The 20,098-nt window shown below is 29.0% G+C and overlaps 3 protein-coding genes across 3 annotated transcripts; 2 read left to right on the top strand and 1 right to left on the bottom strand.

Annotated features, from left to right (window-relative positions):
- The first annotated feature begins 216 nt into the window (after positions 1–216).
- LOC100169215 (protein arginine N-methyltransferase 7) lies at positions 217–4,859 on the top strand. Its single transcript, XM_001948480.5, has 11 exons — positions 217–394; positions 1,095–1,199; positions 1,262–1,411; positions 1,473–1,688; positions 1,821–2,053; positions 2,140–2,448; positions 2,547–2,754; positions 2,823–2,963; positions 3,063–3,290; positions 4,078–4,241; positions 4,482–4,859. Exons 2-11 carry the CDS (start codon positions 1,101–1,103, stop codon positions 4,723–4,725), a joined length of 1,992 nt encoding a protein of 663 aa, XP_001948515.1. The 5' UTR covers positions 217–394; positions 1,095–1,100; the 3' UTR covers positions 4,726–4,859.
- A 1,487-nt stretch (positions 4,860–6,346) lies between these two features.
- Positions 6,347–8,839, top strand: LOC100167924 (ribosomal protein S13e-like). Its single transcript, NM_001162805.2, is given in 4 exon segments — positions 6,347–6,601; positions 6,828–6,955; positions 8,404–8,569; positions 8,646–8,839. Coding segments are annotated over 4 exon segments (456 nt in total). The 5' UTR covers positions 6,347–6,578; the 3' UTR covers positions 8,785–8,839.
- Positions 8,840–12,592: 3,753 nt separating this feature from the next.
- LOC100162372 (cytochrome P450 6k1) lies at positions 12,593–16,365 on the bottom strand. Its single transcript, XM_001948386.5, has 4 exons — positions 15,471–16,365; positions 14,249–14,473; positions 13,056–13,307; positions 12,593–12,957 (listed from the first exon to the last, which is right to left on the bottom strand). The coding sequence occupies exons 1-4, from the start codon at positions 16,363–16,365 to the stop codon at positions 12,785–12,787; spliced, it is 1,545 nt and encodes a 514-aa protein (XP_001948421.1). The 3' UTR covers positions 12,593–12,784.
- Between the last annotated feature and the right edge of the window lie 3,733 nt (positions 16,366–20,098).

Raw genomic sequence — 20,098 nt, 5'->3', positions numbered from 1 at the left:
GAAACCCCCCCCCACATAAATTTTCTGAGCACGCCCCTGGACTACCATAGAGTATAATAATTACTTAATTATGCGTATTGCGTGTTGCATACTATAATAATCGTATACTCTATGGTCCAGCAGCTGCTGTCCTGGCCACTCGGATGTTCCAAGCCTCCAAGGTCGACTCCACTCGTCACGGTTGTTATACTATGTTATCACCACTACGATCCGTTATCAACGAAACGGCGAAAGCGAAACTAGTCGATGAATATTGAATTAATGTAGTCAACATCGTGCTTTCGTTTTGCGCGTTGAAATTTTTCAAAACTTTTGCACCCGCGAGACTGCGAGCGGCCACCAAACCGCTAGACGTCGACGGGTTCACAACAACAATTTATTCCAACTGATTAAAGTATGTAGAAATATCGATAGATACCTACTAATAGAAATTTGTTTGCTCTCATTTTTTCGTGCTTGATGCAATTTAATATCATTCTTCATAGTTCATTTATTCACTATAATAATACATTAATACCCATAATAATTGGTACCTTCCTATTATTCCTAAACTTACTGATATTTGTAGTTATTGAACACTGCTGTACTTATTACAGAATGTATTCAAAGTGTTCAAACAAAATCACGGTCTTGTATGTTGTATTAGTTTTATATAAGTTTTCAAAATATAGTTATGTTACCTAACATAATAGTTATTATATGACATAAATATATATGTATAATAATTTTTTTTTGATAAGTTAAAAGTAGTTATTTATATATAATGAATATTCAATATATAATTACTGAGGGTATAGTAAATGCCAGTAAAAAATGAATACTTGAAAGTAACTAATTATAAAGTTATTGTTGAATTTTCAAAAACTTTTTTATTTGATACATTTGATCTGGTATTTTATCTTTTAGTACTACTTACTTGTAAAGTTTTATAGCTTAATTGTGGCTGAGTTGTCTAAATAAAATATCTACTTGGTATCCATAATTTCATTAGATAAACAATGATACCAAAAAATAGTATACCATTATTACTTCAATATACTTCATTATTATTTATTTCAATATGGTATATAATATAAAACATATACATGTTTCAGAATACCATGGATGAAAATTGGGAGGTAAATTCTATGATGGAGTTTGATCACCATCAGAACATTGCACGTGCCGCTTTTGGAGATATGCTCTATGACAGTGATAGAGTAAGTATGCCATATGCACTAAAACAATAATTAAAATATAAATTCAATGTTTTTCCCTACAGAATCAGTTGTACTATAAAGCATTGAAAAAAGAAATCTCTAGATTACACAAAGCTAACAAAAAAGTGCATGTCCTAGACATCGGAACTGGTACTGGTCTACTGGCTATGATGGCTGCTAAATGTGGCGCCGATTCTGTTTATGCTTGTGAAGTATTTAATATATTATTGTTGTTAGCATCACATACATTTTTAAACTCTTGGTTACTTATAGGAATTTGAAGATTCCTATAAATGTGCAAAAGAAATAATTAAGTCAAATTATTTGGAGCACAAAATTGTTCTTATCCACAAGAGCTCTCAAAAGTTAAAAATTGGTGTAGACTTACCTCACCGTATGAATTTATTAGTTACAGAAGTTTTTGATACAGAATTGATTGGCGAAGGAGCTATTTCGGTGTTTAATCACGCTCATCAGGAACTGCTAACGGTAATATTTATAATATACATATTTCATATTTTTTACTTAATTAAATGATAACAAAATGTGTATTCCAACCTCGATTCCAACAACTAATAATTAATTTTTGGTACTATTTTTATTTATTTATTTTTATTTTAGGATGATTGTATTGTAATACCCTCTGAAGCTATTGTTTATGCTCAAGTAATCGAAAGCAAGTATATAAGAAATTTTAATAGAGTTAATGATGTGTCTCACAATAAAAAGTTATTGATTAAGATACCTGAAAAAATAAAGAATTGCCAAGGTATTGAAAGTGTATTTGATTTACAACTCGGTGAACTACCAACAGATTCTTTTAAAACCTTAATTCCTGCACAAGTGATGTTCAGGTGATTGATATGGTCTAGAATTCTAGATATAAACTGTAACTGTTTTAATTACACATATTACTTAACCAGTTAATATATATTTATAGGTTCAATTGGAATGATAAAAATGGCGTGATAACAGACCGTAAAAATGCTATTCGTTGTAAATCAAAAGAAAATGGTATTGCTCATGCTGTATTTGTATGGTGGGATTTGGCTATGGACACTGATGGTGATATTATGTTAAGTTGTGCTCCTAAATGGCATTTGCAACGGCACAACGTACCTTGGAGAGACCATTGGATACAAGGAGTGTATTACTTTGCTAATGAAGTGAACTTAAAAACAAATGAAGAAGTCAGTGTAATTGGTTACCACGATGAACTATCGTTTTGGTTTGACACCAATAAGTCTAGGTAGGTACTATTTTTAGTGACTATACAGTTGCATTATTTAATAATGTGCTTCTATCCTATGAAAATTAATTGGAATACAATTCTTTTTTTTGTTTCAGTTCATACATAGATGTTCCTTTTCCTTACTGTGAATGTGATTTTCATCGAGTTATTAGCAGGACTCTTATAGGACAAATGAACGATCACTACCTCACAAACAATTATTTAACGGCATTGAAAAAATATGTTCAACCAAACAGTGTTTGTCTATTTGTTGGCAACTTGTCATTTATGGGACTCGCTGCAGCACTATTTGGCGCGTCAAAAGTACTTATTTCCATTTTGCAACATGTTGTATATTTAACAATAATCTCTAATAATATTATTACATTTAGGTTTATTACTATGATGTTAGTGGGCCTCAGGGTTTTGGAAAAGTTTTACATTCATATATAAGGTCTAATGAATTGGAAGATAGAGTTATTTTATTGAAAACATACAAAGAAGTATTGGAAATAATTTCAAAACAAAAAGAAGTAAATATTTTTTATTAATATTATTACAAAGAAATATACAATAAAATTAATTAGTTGTATAATCATATTTCAATGGATATTAAATTAATTTTGTATTAGAATGAAGAAGAAATTTGTACAGTTTTTATGGAACCGTCCAAATGGATTTTACCTGAATGGATTGATATTGTGAAATATTCTCTACAAGTAAACCCAAAAACAAATATATTTCCAAGAGAAGTTACTGTAAAATTACAAACAGTAGAATTTGAAGATTTATGGAAAATTCGAGCTCCTTTGACTGAAGTTGAAGGGTTTGAAATAATACCATTTAATGAAATTGTTCAGGTATTAAACTCTTAATTGTTTCAGTATTAAAAATGTTATAAAATAATATATTTATCGAAGTAAATACAATTATTAATGTATTAGTGGAATTGTTTATTTAAATAAAAGTTAAAAATGTATTTTAAATTATTTTTATATTTACTCTGTAATTACTTCAGAATTTGTTTATTTGATAATTATTAGTTATACATATTATATAATATATTATATATATTATATACCTATATATTTAAAATAATGGATCATTTAATATGATATTTATTATTTTACGCTACATTAAAATTCAGAGGTACATTACTAACATTTACTGGACTCTTCTTACCAACAGGCAATTTGTTTATTTTTTGTTTCTTATTTAAATTACAATAAGCCAAAGAAAATATAATATGTATATTGAACAATATAAAATTTAATTAATTCTACACATTTGCCGCAAATCATTTTAATTATATAATTTGTAAAAAAAAAATTGTTAAACAAAATATTTAAATATTGATGTACAACTTACATGTAGGTATGAATAATACTTACAGGATATGCTGACAAGTAATGAATAGTTTAATTGTAATAGTGCATTGAATAACAAGGTACATAATGCCAATTGGCGTCGTTTAGGATATGTGAACAATGTTAAATTACGACAATTGGAATTGTCTGAATTGAACATGTCAATAATAGTTTTACCTTTGATAAGCATTTTACTTTCCCTCCTACTTTAGTTTAACATGGATGTACTTTAATCAATAAAATTTGTAATCATGGTATTTTGTGTAATGTATTGGTTTAGGAGAGTATAAAAATATCAGATGGACTACTGGAAGAAAAGCCGTTGTGGGAATATCCAAGCAAAAGCCTTTCAAATGCTTATGATTTGTTTACTTTGAACTTTGAAAACATTGCAAATGAATCCAGTTTGATACTCAAAAACTTACTAACTGTTAAAATTAAAAAGTAAATAACTAAATTTGGTATTTAAATTAATATAAAATAAACTTTGCATTAGTAATTTTTAAATGGTCGAATTAACTTTCCTTTAAGTGTTTACTATGATTTTAATTAAATTTCTTTCATTTTTTTTAAACTCATTTATATATTTTAACCTCATTTAGTTTTTATCTAGATGATTACTTTTATAATTGTCACTCTTTTGTTTGTTAATTATTTAATATTATGAATTTATTCTGTTTACAGCAAAGGTATTTGTCATGGGCTTGTTTGTTGGGTAGAGTGGTGTTTGGACACAGACGTATGTTTCTCATTTGGCGCTTCAAACAGAAAGATCTATAACTCAGATTGGTATCCTTATGCTCGACAAAGGATTTATTTTTTAAATAAATATCGAAATGTTAGTCCTGGAGATGTTATAAATTGTGATGCGATTTTGTGTAAAAATGGCAATTTGTTAGTTAGTTTTTGTAATACCTATGATCATTAAGTTACTAAATTTATATTTTTGTATCAAAATTTGTTTATTTTATACCACATTAAAACAATTATAACAGTATATACAAGTGTTTTAGTATTGTATTTGTTGCTCATAAAATATAATACAATATTAATACCTTCATAGTTCGTCTAAATTGTATTAAAAATTAAATCTAGTATTGATTTCTTTTTCGGTAAGGAAAAAATATCTGCTACATATTATTAAGAATAATAAATTGAAAGAAATGAATACAACCATAAGATTTTAACTATAAATATTAGATCCATGGCTTTTGCATCTCATTTATAATTGAAGTTATATATTCTTCACCTGTAGCATTAGTATATCTGCTTTAAATGTATTATGAAATTAATGAAATTATGAAATTAACCCATGATCAAATTTAGAAGTGGAATTATTTTCGAAAGCATCTCGGAGGATTTAATTTATATTTTTTTAAGTAAGTTTTGATAATTTTAAAATGTTCAACAAATGAACTGTTTCAAAAATGACAAAACTTGTCATTAAGAAGACGTCGTACAGTGGTTCAAAAATAAAAATAGTTTGGCAAAAGTCAATATTTTAAATTTGAAAATACTTAAAAAATGATAGCAAAATTGTTTTTTAAAACGTCCACAAAATATAGTTAGTTTTTTCATAACTGATGTTTTGTCAATAATCGTCATAATATAGTTCAATTTTTCAGATTATGAAATTACGGCTGTTATAGCAAAATGTCTGTATATATTTACTATAAATTATACAACTACGTTTGAACATTTTATTTTAAAATAAAATTAAATTAAAAATACTTATGTGTACCACTCATCAATTTTATTCATCTAACAAAAACATTGTGCACAAAATATGTCGGTATTATGATTTTTGAGTTTATGACCAAAGGCATTGATAGGATGGTTATACAATATACATATATGCATCGTTTTATATATAGCTACCGATGGTAAACCAGAAATACCTATAACCACTTATAGTAAATAGTAAATATGAATTTATAAGTTCGTCATGGCTCGGAAAACCAATAATTATTAGGTATATAAAATCATTTAATAAATTGTTTACCGTACTGAAATTATTCAGTTACAAATTGTTCCTGCGAACGGGTTATTTTCAAAATTAACAAAAGTAAAAAATAAATTATAAGGAGTACCAGTGGCGTGACGTAGGACTTTATTTGAGTCACGTGCCTCAGCTTAAAGGGTGGTGGGTGTCCTGGAGACAAGGGGCATTTCACATATAGTAAATAATTTATTAAGTACACACTAAGACTAAGCCGATCATTCTACTCAGTTACCATTTACGTAAATACGTAATTATTTATATATAATAGTGTCTATAATAATTACTGATATAAATTATTGTGCCTCATAAGTTAATGAAGTTCGCCACGCTACTGAGGAGTACTATACACCAAGACCGGCTTAATAGTTTTTTTATTTTTTTTATTTTAGAACCATCAGTAGAATACTATTATCATAGAACAATGTGCTATTATATCGTGTATACAGCTAATCTTCGTAACCGTAGAATACAGATACCACTTATCTATTACCACTTATTACCAACTATTGCACTTTCGAACAAAGGTCTGTGGTATCATGTTCCAAGCATCATGTTCCTGGAAGAAAGAAACTATGGTTATTGACTGATGTTCTTTGGCGTGAGCGTTCGTATTTCGGCGATGGTATCTCCTTGGCGCAATTGATCAAACACCATTCTTTTTGGTTATGTGGAGTTTGTCAAACGTGTGTGTAAGATTTCTTTTTCGGGATTTTACATTCATCTCCGTCGCGGAATAATTTTTTAATCGTTCGAAAAGTGTAAAACAACCAAACGTCAACATGGGTCGGATGCACACACCCGGGTAATTATCATTTCAATTCCATTTTTGTTAAAACTTCAAAACTATAAAACATTGGACTTCGTCGACACCGATACACATTACTGATGTATCGAGACGCACTGCGTTTTATTTATAATCTATCCGATCTGTTGTTTGAGTCGTCGGTGGCCGATGGTTTCTATTGCTGCTTTTAAATTTATTTACACATCGTGTTAACTGACTGTATTTTTTTATGATGTATTTGCAGTAAAGGTATTTCTAAGTCGGCTCTGCCGTACCGCCGCAGCGTAGCCACCTGGCTAAAAGCGTCGTCCGAAGATGTCAAGGATCACATTTTCAAGTTAGCCAAGAAGGGTTTGACACCGTCTAAAATCGGTAATTGCTCAGTTTTCTTGGACTCTTTTCAAAGATTCTTACATGTATTAATTGTTTTAATGATGTTTCACTTGAAACTACAATCAGAACCTAGATTTTGCTATTGATTTCTAGCATGGTTCCAATATTGTTTTTTTGGTGGGCAATTTAGTCCAAGACTGCAAAACTTAACAATTATTGAAATGTAGATGGTCTATCTATTTATGTAACAACTCAATGATGATAATTTTACTATTTACTATTGCTAGAAAACATGCTTAAACTGGTTTTCAGTTTTTTATTGTTCATTTTGAAGAATTTTTGAGGCATTTGTCTGAGAGATTAAATTTATTACAAAACTTTGTTATATTCAAGACTACCTGGTATTATCAGACCTGTCAACTAAAAATTATTAAAGTTGACTTTCAAAGTACTATTAGATGTATTTTATACAGATTGCATTCAATTCATTAACAAAATGTTGTGCAATGAACCTTGTTTTTAGTAGATTGATGGTGGCTCCATGATGATTCATATACAATTGTCTGAACACTTTTTTTAATTGGTTTTCAGTTCTTTAAGGTTTATTATGCGGACTTTTCGAGGCATTTGTCTGAGAGCTACTTTTCAGTCTTGTATGAAATTGTTGAAAATAATTTATCTTTTTAAGAGAATCTATTTTGTATTTTATTTAATATTGGGAAATTGAAATAGTTTTAACTATAAGTACACACATTTTTCAACTTAATTTAATATTTGTTCGATTAGCACTTTTATGTCAGGTAATCCAAGTATTATATTAAAGTAATACTTATATATTGATCTCATAGATTTTTTGCTTGTATGACAGATTGTTATTAAAATTAAATGGCCACCTAATGAAATTATAGTTTATTATTATCAATAAACTAAGTGTTTTGAAGAAGATAACTGCTCTATGATGATTATTATACATACTATTTTCTGAACAACTAATTTAACTGGTTTTCAGTTTTATTAGGTTTACTATGCGGATTTATCGAGGCATTTGTCTGAGAGCTTTTTGATATTTTTTATTGTTTTATAATATTTGTGTAGGTACTAATAAAATTTAATTTTAATGTTTAACAGGAAGTTTAAACTAAATAGATAAATATCAATTAATATAAAATATATTTGGAGGTGAGGTATTTCATATTAAAATATGATATAGATACTTAATTATTAGTGAAAAATTTGATATGGATCCTTTGACAAATAAAACTTATAAACGTATCCTTTAAGTACATAAAATTAAAGAACAAAAAATGCTCTATGATGATTTTTATACATATATTTTCTAAACACCTATTTAATTGGTTTTCAGTTTAATAGGTTTTTTGGTGCAGACTTATCGAGGCATTTGTCTGAGAGCTGTTAATTACTAAAAAAATTTTATTAAATTTATTGAATAATAAATAATTACTAATAAACATTTTTTTTTCTGACAGGTGTAATTTTGCGAGATTCACATGGTGTCGCTCAAGTAAGATTTGTGACAGGAAACAAAATTCTTAGGATCATGAAAGCTATGGGTTTGGCTCCAGGTCTCCCAGAAGATTTGTACCATTTGATCAAGAAAGCCGTAGCAATCAGAAAACATTTGGAAAGGAATAGGTAATGATTTCAGTACCATGCATGCATGTTATGTTAAGAATAGACTTAAAATATTTTTTCTAATTGTTTTGTTTAGGAAAGACAGAGATTCCAAATTCCGTTTGATTTTGGTTGAATCACGTATCCATCGTTTGGCAAGGTACTACAAACGCAAGTCAAAGATCGCCCCCAACTGGAGATACGAGTCCAGTACTGCTTCTGCTTTGGTTGCTTAAGTAAACTGGTATTTGTACGAACATTTGAAAAAATACAATTTACAATTTAAGTTCACCAATGTTTTTCTTTTTATTTATTAGTATTCTTTGTGTTTTCTACAAATCCTTGAAATAATTTTTCTCTTATTATCAACTTTGAACCAAACTGTTCTCATAGATTTAACTAGTCTATTTAGTTTGAATTCTGCACCTTGTACTTTTGGACAAATTTTCTACTGGGAATTCTTATTGAACTACGAAGACCCATAATTATAATTATAAATTATAAAATAGTCGCGGATCCAGGAGCGTGATAAATGGGCATTTGTAGTTGCTCTATGTTTTCCACCGTTGTGCAGTAGTTGATGGCTAGTATTGATGTAGTAAATTTTTTTCTACTTTTGCCTCCAAATTAAGCACGATCCACCACTGAAAATAATATGTCCAGCTCAATCTGTGCCTGAATGTAGTAATCATCTATGATTATTTGAAGACTTAATTTGCAACAAAGTGAAAATCTATATTGGATGAGCGAACTTGTAGCTCCCTCAGTACTTATCACGGTAACCAAACAATGAGTATTGTTTGATGAATCTATTATATATTTTTATAATCAATTAACTATTAAGAGGATGTTAAATGGCCATTTGTTGTCTCTGCCTTACAAGTGCGTAACAGCAAATTTATGATCAGCAGATCGCGTTTGGTTCTGTTAATTTAAAAATTAGAGTGAATCGACCTATTGCGAAACTTTATTGTAAGAATATTACTTGTGTTTGTATTTGGGTTTTTATGATAGTTACATTTTTTTTTGGAAATTATGCGTATATAATATAACGTAAATTAAAAATGTTCATAACTCACTAATGTTATTTAACTGAATTATTGTAAAAAACCCACATACAAACACAGATTATGTTCTTACCATGTACATACCTGTACTAACCACCATGCCGGAAAGAGAATGCCTTGAAAATAATAAAAAATAACAATAATTATTATTAACAACTTATGTAAGTTTGTAAAATGCACTTTTGGTTGTTTAGACAATTAGTAATGTATAATCTATATACTTATATAAAAATTAATATTTGTCTGTGTAGAGTGAACAGTGAACACAATTTATATATATTACTATTATTACTTTCTTGACAAAACACGTAAAAATCACGAAATTGTGCAATTTATTTTGACGGATGTTTCTATCACCTATGCCAGAGCACTCACAGAAAATTGGCAGAATTAGGATTAAAAAAAAATACCAAGAAGATTATGATTCTAATGAATTCTGTGGTATGTTAGATGGCTTGGCTTTTTTACCACTAAATAGGTCACAAGAAGGTGTTGAATATTTAAAATTAATTATTCCTCTTGGTGCCGAGGAGTTATTTCAATATTTTGACGAAACCTACGCGAGTGGAACAATACGTCGAATAAATAAACAAAACACTCAAAGTTTAAGCGTTCGACGTTTTCCAGCGATGTTTCCTCCGGAAACTTGGAATGTTCACCGAACCAATAATGTTTGCGAATCATGGAACAATCAATTTTGTCATTTAGTTGGAGGAAAACACCCATCGATTTGGACGTTAATAACCAAAATAAAAAATGAACTGTCGGCAGACCGTGCAAAATGTGGTCTGCAAAAATTGGAGAGTCCAAAACAAAATGTACAAAATCGAAAACACAATTAACGCATTTGAGTCATATACAGTTTGTACATTTAACGGGTAACGAAGTGCACGGAATCAGCTAGTATTTCAATATATTTTGTATACAATAATATACTTGAGAAGTTTCAAGTAACTACTAATAATATTTTTAAATTACAAGTTACAACAAACTAACTAAAATAGTTAAATCTTGGTTATTTAATATTTAATTTCATCCAAATTTGAACTTAAAATAACTATAAAAAAACTGTGTTCATGTATATTTTTAGATTTGTTGGTCACAGAATTAATTGCTCTTGTTTTTAAGTTTTAATCCTTAGCTATAGAAGTTGAACATTTTATACATTTGTAATTACTAAATAAGTTGTAAATTTTCAATTTGATAAATTTCGTCAACATTTGAAATTTAAATGCTTATTAAAAAACCGTGGTCATATATTTTCAATATTGTTCAATTTATGTTGTAACAATATATTAGGAGCCTTATATTTTAAAGCTTTTTGGTCCAATGATTACAATTTTATTGATATTTAAACTTTAAAGATAAAAAACTAAAAAAATTTTAAATTTATAATGCCCGTAAACAGCTCAAATTATTGTGGATTAACGCTTATTTTTTTTTTAATTTCCACTAACAACGACTTATGTGGAATTCCACGTTAACGTTGTATTACATTTCCAAGTTTTTTGACCGAGCATAAAATATTTTATGAACAATAATTTTAAAAAAAACAAATAAAATTTGAAATTTCCTTATGCCTATAAATAGCTCAAAAAGAGTCGCCGTATTTCAAAAACGTCATGGTGCATAGAAATTGCTAATTTAAATATTTAATGAACATTTCGTGTACCTACGGTAATTTTTTTTCCAGGCGCTTTTGAAAACTACTGATGATTTTAAATTTCGACCCTCCCCAATGCACCAACTAGATTCAGTTTCCTATCGAAAAAGATAATGAAGTTGAAAATCAAAGTATTATTTCGATTACTTATCGTGTACACGACCAAAAAAGAAACCACTCAGAATCTAAAATTGAAAATTATAATGATCAAAAATTGTATTTCGACGACTTAAAATAATGAAACAAACATATTTTCAAAATTCAAAGACATTAATAGTTTTTGAAATAAATACTGTCATACGTTAAATGGATTTATTAAATGGTGCAACTGACAAACACTGCAAAAATAAACTACCAATCTTACCGATGTCATGGGACAATATTTGAACATATTTAGTTATATTTAGCACATGTTGTACCTAAACAGAACTTCACTTTTCATTGTTAATTAATTAATATCCATAGTTTAAAAGTTGCCTTTATTACAGATCCATAGAATCCGTATTAAATTCCTGCGTCTAAATTCGTGGACTGATCTTAAAACATGCTAAGTCCAAGAATCGGAACCAGTCATTTATAGTTTTATACACACTATAGTTACCCTTACGGCTTTCGTGACTGATAAATAAATTTATTTTGGAGGCATTGCAGATGTCTTTGTCTACAGTTAGTACCTATCTGCTGTCTTGTATTTAATTAAAAACAATTGCATTATATTATAATGTGGAGGTATGTACTGTGGTGAGCTTACGTATTATCAGGCCATCAGGGACATAATTTTTCGCGGCAAATGCAAACAAATTTACAGTTAAGAGGACTACACCCGCAAACGTTGTCTCCGTCTTACAGATGCACAACATAGCAAAAACTGTTTTGCGCGAGACAACTATGCTCCCTCTTCATTTATAGTAGAATTACCAAAATTCCACAACACATAAGGAAGAACTTAATCTGTGGTGTCGTAGCGTTTTTGTTTTTTTTATAGCACTTACCAATAGTTTTTAATAATTAATCGAAAAAAAAACAAAAAAACTTGATGTTCTCAAACTAATAACTTTGAATGCCCCTGAATATTATATTGCAATAAGTACTGCTGGAATATATGAACTTATAAATATATACAAATGCAACTAATACAATAATAAAATAATAATGAATTACGAGATTCATTGACCTAAAAACATTTAATACTTAAAAAATAAATATTTTTTATAGAAGTGTGAACAGAGCAATTTGAAATATTAACAAAATATTGTTAAGTGCCTAATAATAATATATAATTCAAAGCACGATCAAAGATATTAATATATGGTATTAATGTGGTATGATTTTTATTATTACCATTAACATCGGTTATCTGCAGTAGGTACGAGGTATCCATGTAATAAACTGTACCTTGTTATGCTTAAATCATGTTTATGATCTCTTAACACCTTATACAATTACTCACAAACATCAAATTAATTAGTTGAATATTATTATTATGGAAGTACAAATAATGTATGATTAATGTTCAACGATCGGTCTAAATTTTAACACAATGCCGTTTTTCGGTGTAATAAATCCTGACATACTTCTAATGTTGACGGGAATTTCGGTTTTTTCACACGGCAAGACTTCGAATTTCGACAATACATTTGACAGGACCAATTTCATTTCTGATTCGGCAAACCGTTTGCCTATATAATATGATATATAAATTGTAAATTCGATTGATGGATAAATTCATTATTGACTGAAAAGATATTAATGATAAATGATATTATAATAATATTACCTATGCACAGACGAGGTCCGTCACCAAACGGCATGTAAATGCCATTTGGTCGTTGAGATTTTTGTTCCGTAGAAAATCTTTCCGGATCAAATCTCAAGGGATCGGGATAATATTTTGGATCACGATGTATGCTGAACATAGGTATAATGAGCTTTTGTCCTTTTTCAATGACAAATGATTCGTCAGGTAGAGTGTATGTTTTTGTAGCCACTCTCATCAAGTTAAAAGCAATGGAGTACTTGCGAGCGGTCTCTGAAATACGACGAACGACCAACATTGAAATATACGATACGTTACGTAATATTAATTGTTTACATAAATGCATTTTAACCTATACCTTATTCTATTTTATTTTGTGAAGTGTATAAAAGATGCAAGTATGCATTATTTTTAGGCATTTTCAAAAAATTGAAAACCGATTTATTTGCTTTCGATAAAGATCTACTTAATAATTGCATCAAATGTATGAATAGAAAGCTTAAAGCGTGGAAACATTAATTAAGAAAATAAAATAACTGACGACGATCATTTTTATAAAATATACGACTCGGGCAATAAACAACCTTGGAGCTTAATAAGCTATTCTATAATATTATATACAATGAATAATAATAGCATATGGGATGGAATAAACAAGTATGATCATTTTCACATTTTTCCTTTCATATACGTAACGCGTTTATTCAAATTCTAATTTTCAAATTTTTAAGTATTTTATGGCGTAAAGGCCATATTTTTAAATATTTAAATGTGTTGTACCTTATTAGGGAATAGGGACTATCCCGTTATGATACAAATTTATATTTTTCAAATGATAATATACAAGTAGGGGGAAAAAAGCAAAAATTTGGAAGGGGTTGGGTTGTTTATTTATGGGTTTTAATTTTATTCATGCTTGTTGAATCATCATGTATGCTATCATTCATCTCTAAGCATCAAGGTTGTTATTGCCTGCATCTTATATTTTGTAACAATGATTGTTAAATATTTTTCCTCATGTTTCAGCACTTGTTTGAAAAAACATAATTTGTATCGTTAGTCTACAGGGTACACTCTTTATGTAGCACAAAAAATTAAGTATTAAAAATATGAACTTTAAGTACCTATTACCGACAATTAAGGGTAGGAAAAATAGAACGAGCATGATTGATGAATCACTCTGTATATCATATAACTCTTGCATTTTGTAGTACCTTCCAAAACCATGTTGGTGTAATAGAGATCCATCAAATAATCGTTATTTAAGTGTCCGTCGTGTTTAGCTTTCATTGAACATATTTCCGATCGTAACCTGTCTTGGATTTCTATATTCAGCGCCAATTCGTACAGGCAAAAAGATAACATAGAAGATATGGTTTCAGAACCAGCAGTGAACATGAGAATAGCGTTACCAATAATATCTGCGTCGGTGAATTTATCTGAAAATAAGATATAAAATAAAACCTACATCATCACGAGTCACGACTATTATTATTGTTATTATTGTATAACTACAGAATGCCTGTTGGCCGTCATAATATATTACAAACTAAAGCTATGTAACGGATACGTCATTGATGTGTGTAATATAAACAGAACGGAAGTGCGTGTTGTTACTTGCAGCTAGTTCGAACTTGTTAGGTTCTATGAGTATGTTACTGAATGTTTGAAACATATATTATTTTATTTTGCGTAATTTACACATTTTCCTGACATGCGTACTTTTATAACGAAGTATTTACATTGTATTTTGAATATTTATATTATTCAATAGGTACCTATACATTTTTATTTTTGGAAGTTTACTTTTGTTTTATTTTTTGTCGATCATTATTTCGTGCATTATAATTTAAGATTTCGGTAGAGCATATAAATTAAAGTTTTATAAATTATGTAGTGTCGAAAATATTTACTTTAATATCATTCTCTTATTAGTATTGTAAACAATGATGACAAATAACAATATAACCTACTAAAGTGAAACAACGATTAAAAAAAGAAAGAAAGAAAATAGAATATTTATTTGATTGTAATTGGGGAAATACTGAAATCTGCTGAAATTTTTTTATGTATAATAACAAAAATATGTGTCTCTAGTAAATTTCACAAGTATTTAAGTTTTATCTATATTTAAATACATTTTCAAAGAATTATTACATGTAATCTATCATTAAGTTTAGATTAGTTATTTTAAAAATCATAAAATATTTCAATTTATTTTGTAAATTTATAATAAATTTGGTACTTACCTAATTATAAATTATATTTTTTACTATGTAATTTAATAGAAAATCATTTAACTATAGCCTATATTATGTGAATCACTATTTTAAAAATATAAGCTTCATACTTCATTTTGTACCGATTATAAAATTTTTAGATTTTATTACTAAATACTACTCGTATCATTCATTTATTCCTTAGCTACAACAATACCTTCAATACTTGAGTTTTCCTTCAACACTAACTCTTTACGTGCCTGCATCAGGGTCTGCGTCAAATCGTTCCGGATCACGTTGTGCTCTTCGCGATACTTGAAGACATCGGTGAAAACATTATGGAAAAAATTGGTCGCCTCTACCGAAAACATATTGATTTTTAACACTTTGATGACCCAGGGGCAGATCATCAACAACACCTGGACGATCATCTGTTTCGGAGTGCTCTGGAACATTATTTTCACGTACCGTCGGAAATCAGAATCGTCGTTCTTGATCGTGTCCAGCTTCATGCCAAATGCGCACGTGCCGATCACATCTGTAGAAAAACCACCAGTTATCGTTTTCACGTCGATCTGGTCGGTCTTCTTCTTGATCGATTCGACAATTCCAGACACCATCTCGTCACTGCACTCGTTGATCTGGCCGTGTGTGTCCTTCAGCTTGCCAGACGTGAAGCCCGGACTCAGCTTCTGGCGCATCGTCCTCCATTTCTGGCCATTGGCGAAGAACAGACTATTGGCCAGCACAGATGTGGACGAGTCCAAGTCAATACCATGGTCGGTGAAGTACGAGAAGTCCTTGACCAGTATCGCGTTGATCAGCTCCGGGTCGCGGACCAACAGCACCGGATCCCTCATCTGATAGAATCCGAACAATTTGACGTCTGGAAAGCTGTTGTAGAACCTTTCGAACATGTCAATCGGATGTTCGAGTCTCAACATCATTCTGGTCGTGTTGCCAAACAGTGGTACCGGCGGTACGTACGGAATGTTCAATATCCGCCATTTACCGTACGTCGAAGTAGAATAATAGTAGAAGCTCGCTAAAACAGCGATAAGACTTAGACAGGTGACGTTGTCATGCAACCAGTCAGTCATAAACGATATCATGATGGACTTATTATTTAACGGCTGCAGTTGTAGATATTAACGTTCATTGAAAAAAATACGACAATCCCGTGAAAGATCTAACGAGTACTGCATAGTGATATATGTATAATAATATGTTATGCGTGTTTGTATTGCGAGTTATTTTTTTTTTGTATTCCATCTCTTTTGCGATTATTCATTCCGTTTTTGTCGATGCATTGAGAGGAAGGGATTTGTTGATGATCACAAAATATGTGAACAAGGTCATATATTATGTTTTGACCGATACGGCTTGTGAGCACTGAACGCATAATTACACTTCACCATGTTTATTGATGTGTTATTCAGAACACGGTGATTTAAATAATATTAATTTATAATATTATTTTTTCTATAAGTAGTTTTTTTCTATTAGTTCTAAGTTACTTTAAATTAATTTTTGAAAAATACAAATTGCATATCTATACTGCCTGTTATTAATTGTGCCGTTTCACCATTGTAGTATTGAGTAGGTATATTAGATATTTAGAATACAGATATATTAGATTATTGATAGCAGGCACCTAAACCTCTGACTATCTTACACTCTAAGCTACTGACAACTGACTACTATCTATAACTATATTTAGCTAACTTTGTTAACTTGTGTTGAGGTACGATGGTAAACGTTTACCGTTTTACTTTTGTTCCTATTAGGCCTTATGACCATGATGATATTAATATTTAATATCCCGGCGTCAGTGGCGTAGCCAGGAATTTTGTGGGGGTAAGTATACGAATACAATATGTCTTTTATTTACACTTTTTGTTTTTTTTATTAATCTTGATAAAATTCTAAGGTGAACGCAGTCAATGGGGGGGAGGGGGGCTATAGCCCTGTGTCGTAAAGTTGTAAAGGTAGAGCGTCAAAGATTGTAGTATTATTCAGATATTGTTATTGGTTAAAAATACAAATATAATATACAGAATTGCGTAAGCCATATGCTACAGACATCGTTCGCAGGCGTAGAAGTTACAACCTTTGCCTCTACGCTCTAGCCCAGCTTCAGGGAGGCTGCCCTGGACTTTTGTGTAATATTAATTAATAGACCTAATATTCTGTTGAAAAATGTTCAAATATAGTTTAGATTTATTTCATTGGTATAGAATGGCATTCGTGCAATATGCAATCTACCGCACAACAAGTAACTACCATAATTTTTACTTGTGACCTACTATATTATATTAAATTTTCAATAAAAATGTCTATCTTTAGAAATATAGTAACGTTAAATGAAAAAATCAAATATCGTTTAAAGTTTAAACGAACAATAACATAAAACGTTAAAATTGTATAACGTTCAAAACTTCAAAATACAAAAAAGTAATAATAAAATATCGTTTTTAAATTTAACTCTTGCCTTCCAGGTGCCTACTAGGTACCTACCTACTATCCACTTAACTACTTTACCTCTGAGACAATTTAGTCACAATAACCCTCTCACCAGTCACCACTGACTGTGCACAACTACCCAGTGATCGAAATGGCTCAAAATACGTTGAGGGATCCTTTTCATATTTTATACAGTTTTTATTTAGTTAAACACCATATCCATTTTTTATATAGTATATATAGTGATATATTTTTAATATTATATAGTATATATTTTTGGTTTTTAGTTTGGTGTCTTACTTTCGCATTTAACTATAATTACTTACATTTATTTATTGTATTTATTGTATTCGTTAACTTTTGCAAAATTAATAAAAAAAAGTTATGATTGAACTCTAGAATCGAAAATATAATATTGTGTAAAGCTATATACATATACATATTGACTTCACGTTATAAAAAATATTAATAAATGCATACATGACTTTTGCAGTAGGTATACTCTAAAAATTTTCCATGCTCTGTTAATATGCAAAAATGCTTAGATAGCATTATACGCTATTTAAAATATTTATTTCGTTAGTAAAAGAAAATTAAAATTAACATGTATTTATTATTCTTTCTTATATTATTTTTCTACTTTTTTGAAGTTTGCCTCTAAACAAACTTTTATTTATAAATGCATATTGTATAATTGTGTTTCCGATTTATACCTAATAATTACCTATTAAACTATTGCTCAATCAATGAACAATACATTGCGTGACTAAAATGTTTTGAATATTGTTAATACCAATACAATTTGTGATAAATTATTAAATAATATTCAATCAATTTAATCGATTTCTTTTCTAATATTTTGAAAATTCATATTAAATATAGTGTAGGTAATATATGAAAAATGCACTTTTATATGGGAAAAATTATTAAATATGCAAAATAAAAAATACTGCATTCAACTTCTAGTATTATGATATGAAACAAATTTATGTACCACGTATTAATGTCTTGAATGATTATTGAAAAACATACAAACCCCTAAACTAATTAAAAAAACCATCGTAAAAATAAAAATTTCAAGTTAATAAAAAAAAATTGTTTTTTAATAGGTAACGAGTAAATAAGAAAATCGATGTATGAGAATTTGGTAATTTACGGATGAATAATATCCAAAGTTAAACTTCAAATGCTGTTAAAAAATTAATTTGACTTTCCAATAAACATTTTTTTTTTTTTTGGTAAATGTAGGAAAACTTAAGAAGCATCTTTTAATACTCATTCAAATCTTATATATAAATAAAAGATTTTTTATGAATTTCTAAATCGAAACAATTTGCCAATTTTGATGAAATTTTCAAATATTTAACTTAAGACGCTCATAAAAAAATATGCGGATTTACTATATAATATAAACCATGGTTTAAATTTACAAGGTTATTGCAATAGTACCACCACTATTTCATTTTATCACATTAAGGAATTAAAATGGCAGCGTAAGGGAACGACTTATACTGGCTATACTATGAAATGGACTGTACCCTTACGCTGCCATTTTATTTTTGTTTGATAACAATATAGACTACGTGCAATAACTTTGTATATTTAAGCCATGATATAAACTATAAAGGAATAATTAATAATTATCTACGAATACTACTGAACGACAAAATAATAACTATTATTTCATACATATTAAATACATTTAAAATGTTATAATATAAAGCTCTTTAAAAGTATTTAAAATGTCTTAATTTGTATGGTTTATTCCCGATTAATATTAATAAAGAAAAATTTCTATCAAAAGCTTTAATATGTAATACAAGCTTTCAGGCTTCCTCCTAATATGTATATAACGTGTATTTTAATTAAAGTTTCTACACATAATTCAACCATAATAATACTTCCCTAATTTTAAACTTTTATCGCTGTATACAGTTAAAAAAGGGTGTTCTCATTTAAAAAAACAGATGTTTGTATCTTCACATCTCGTTATATAGTACAAAATAACTCAAGAATTTGAAAATATGGTTTTAAAGTATATTTAAGAATTCCAAAAATCTGATTTTAAATAAAAGCATTATTGAAGAAAATATTTTCTTAGAATCGTTTTTATATAGATACAATAAATAATAAATATAGCCATAGGCGTAATTTCAATAAAAAAACTGAGGGAGCTTAAGCTCTGCATTTTCTAGTCATTTAAATTCAATTATAACTATGAGGCATTTATGACTTTTTGAGCAAAAATGTTTTATGATAATTTAAAATTGAAGACTTATAGTGTATTAGTAAATTTTATAAAAATTAATACATAGTCAATTTTAATTTATCAAAAATTTAAAACAATTTTTTTATATTTTATTCAAAAAATATGACAAATAA

The sequence above is a fragment of the Acyrthosiphon pisum genome, chromosome A3, assembly GCF_005508785.2.
Source record: "Acyrthosiphon pisum isolate AL4f chromosome A3, pea_aphid_22Mar2018_4r6ur, whole genome shotgun sequence".
Taxonomy (NCBI): domain Eukaryota; kingdom Metazoa; phylum Arthropoda; class Insecta; order Hemiptera; family Aphididae; genus Acyrthosiphon; species Acyrthosiphon pisum.
This window is presented reverse-complemented; position numbering and strand designations above follow the sequence as displayed.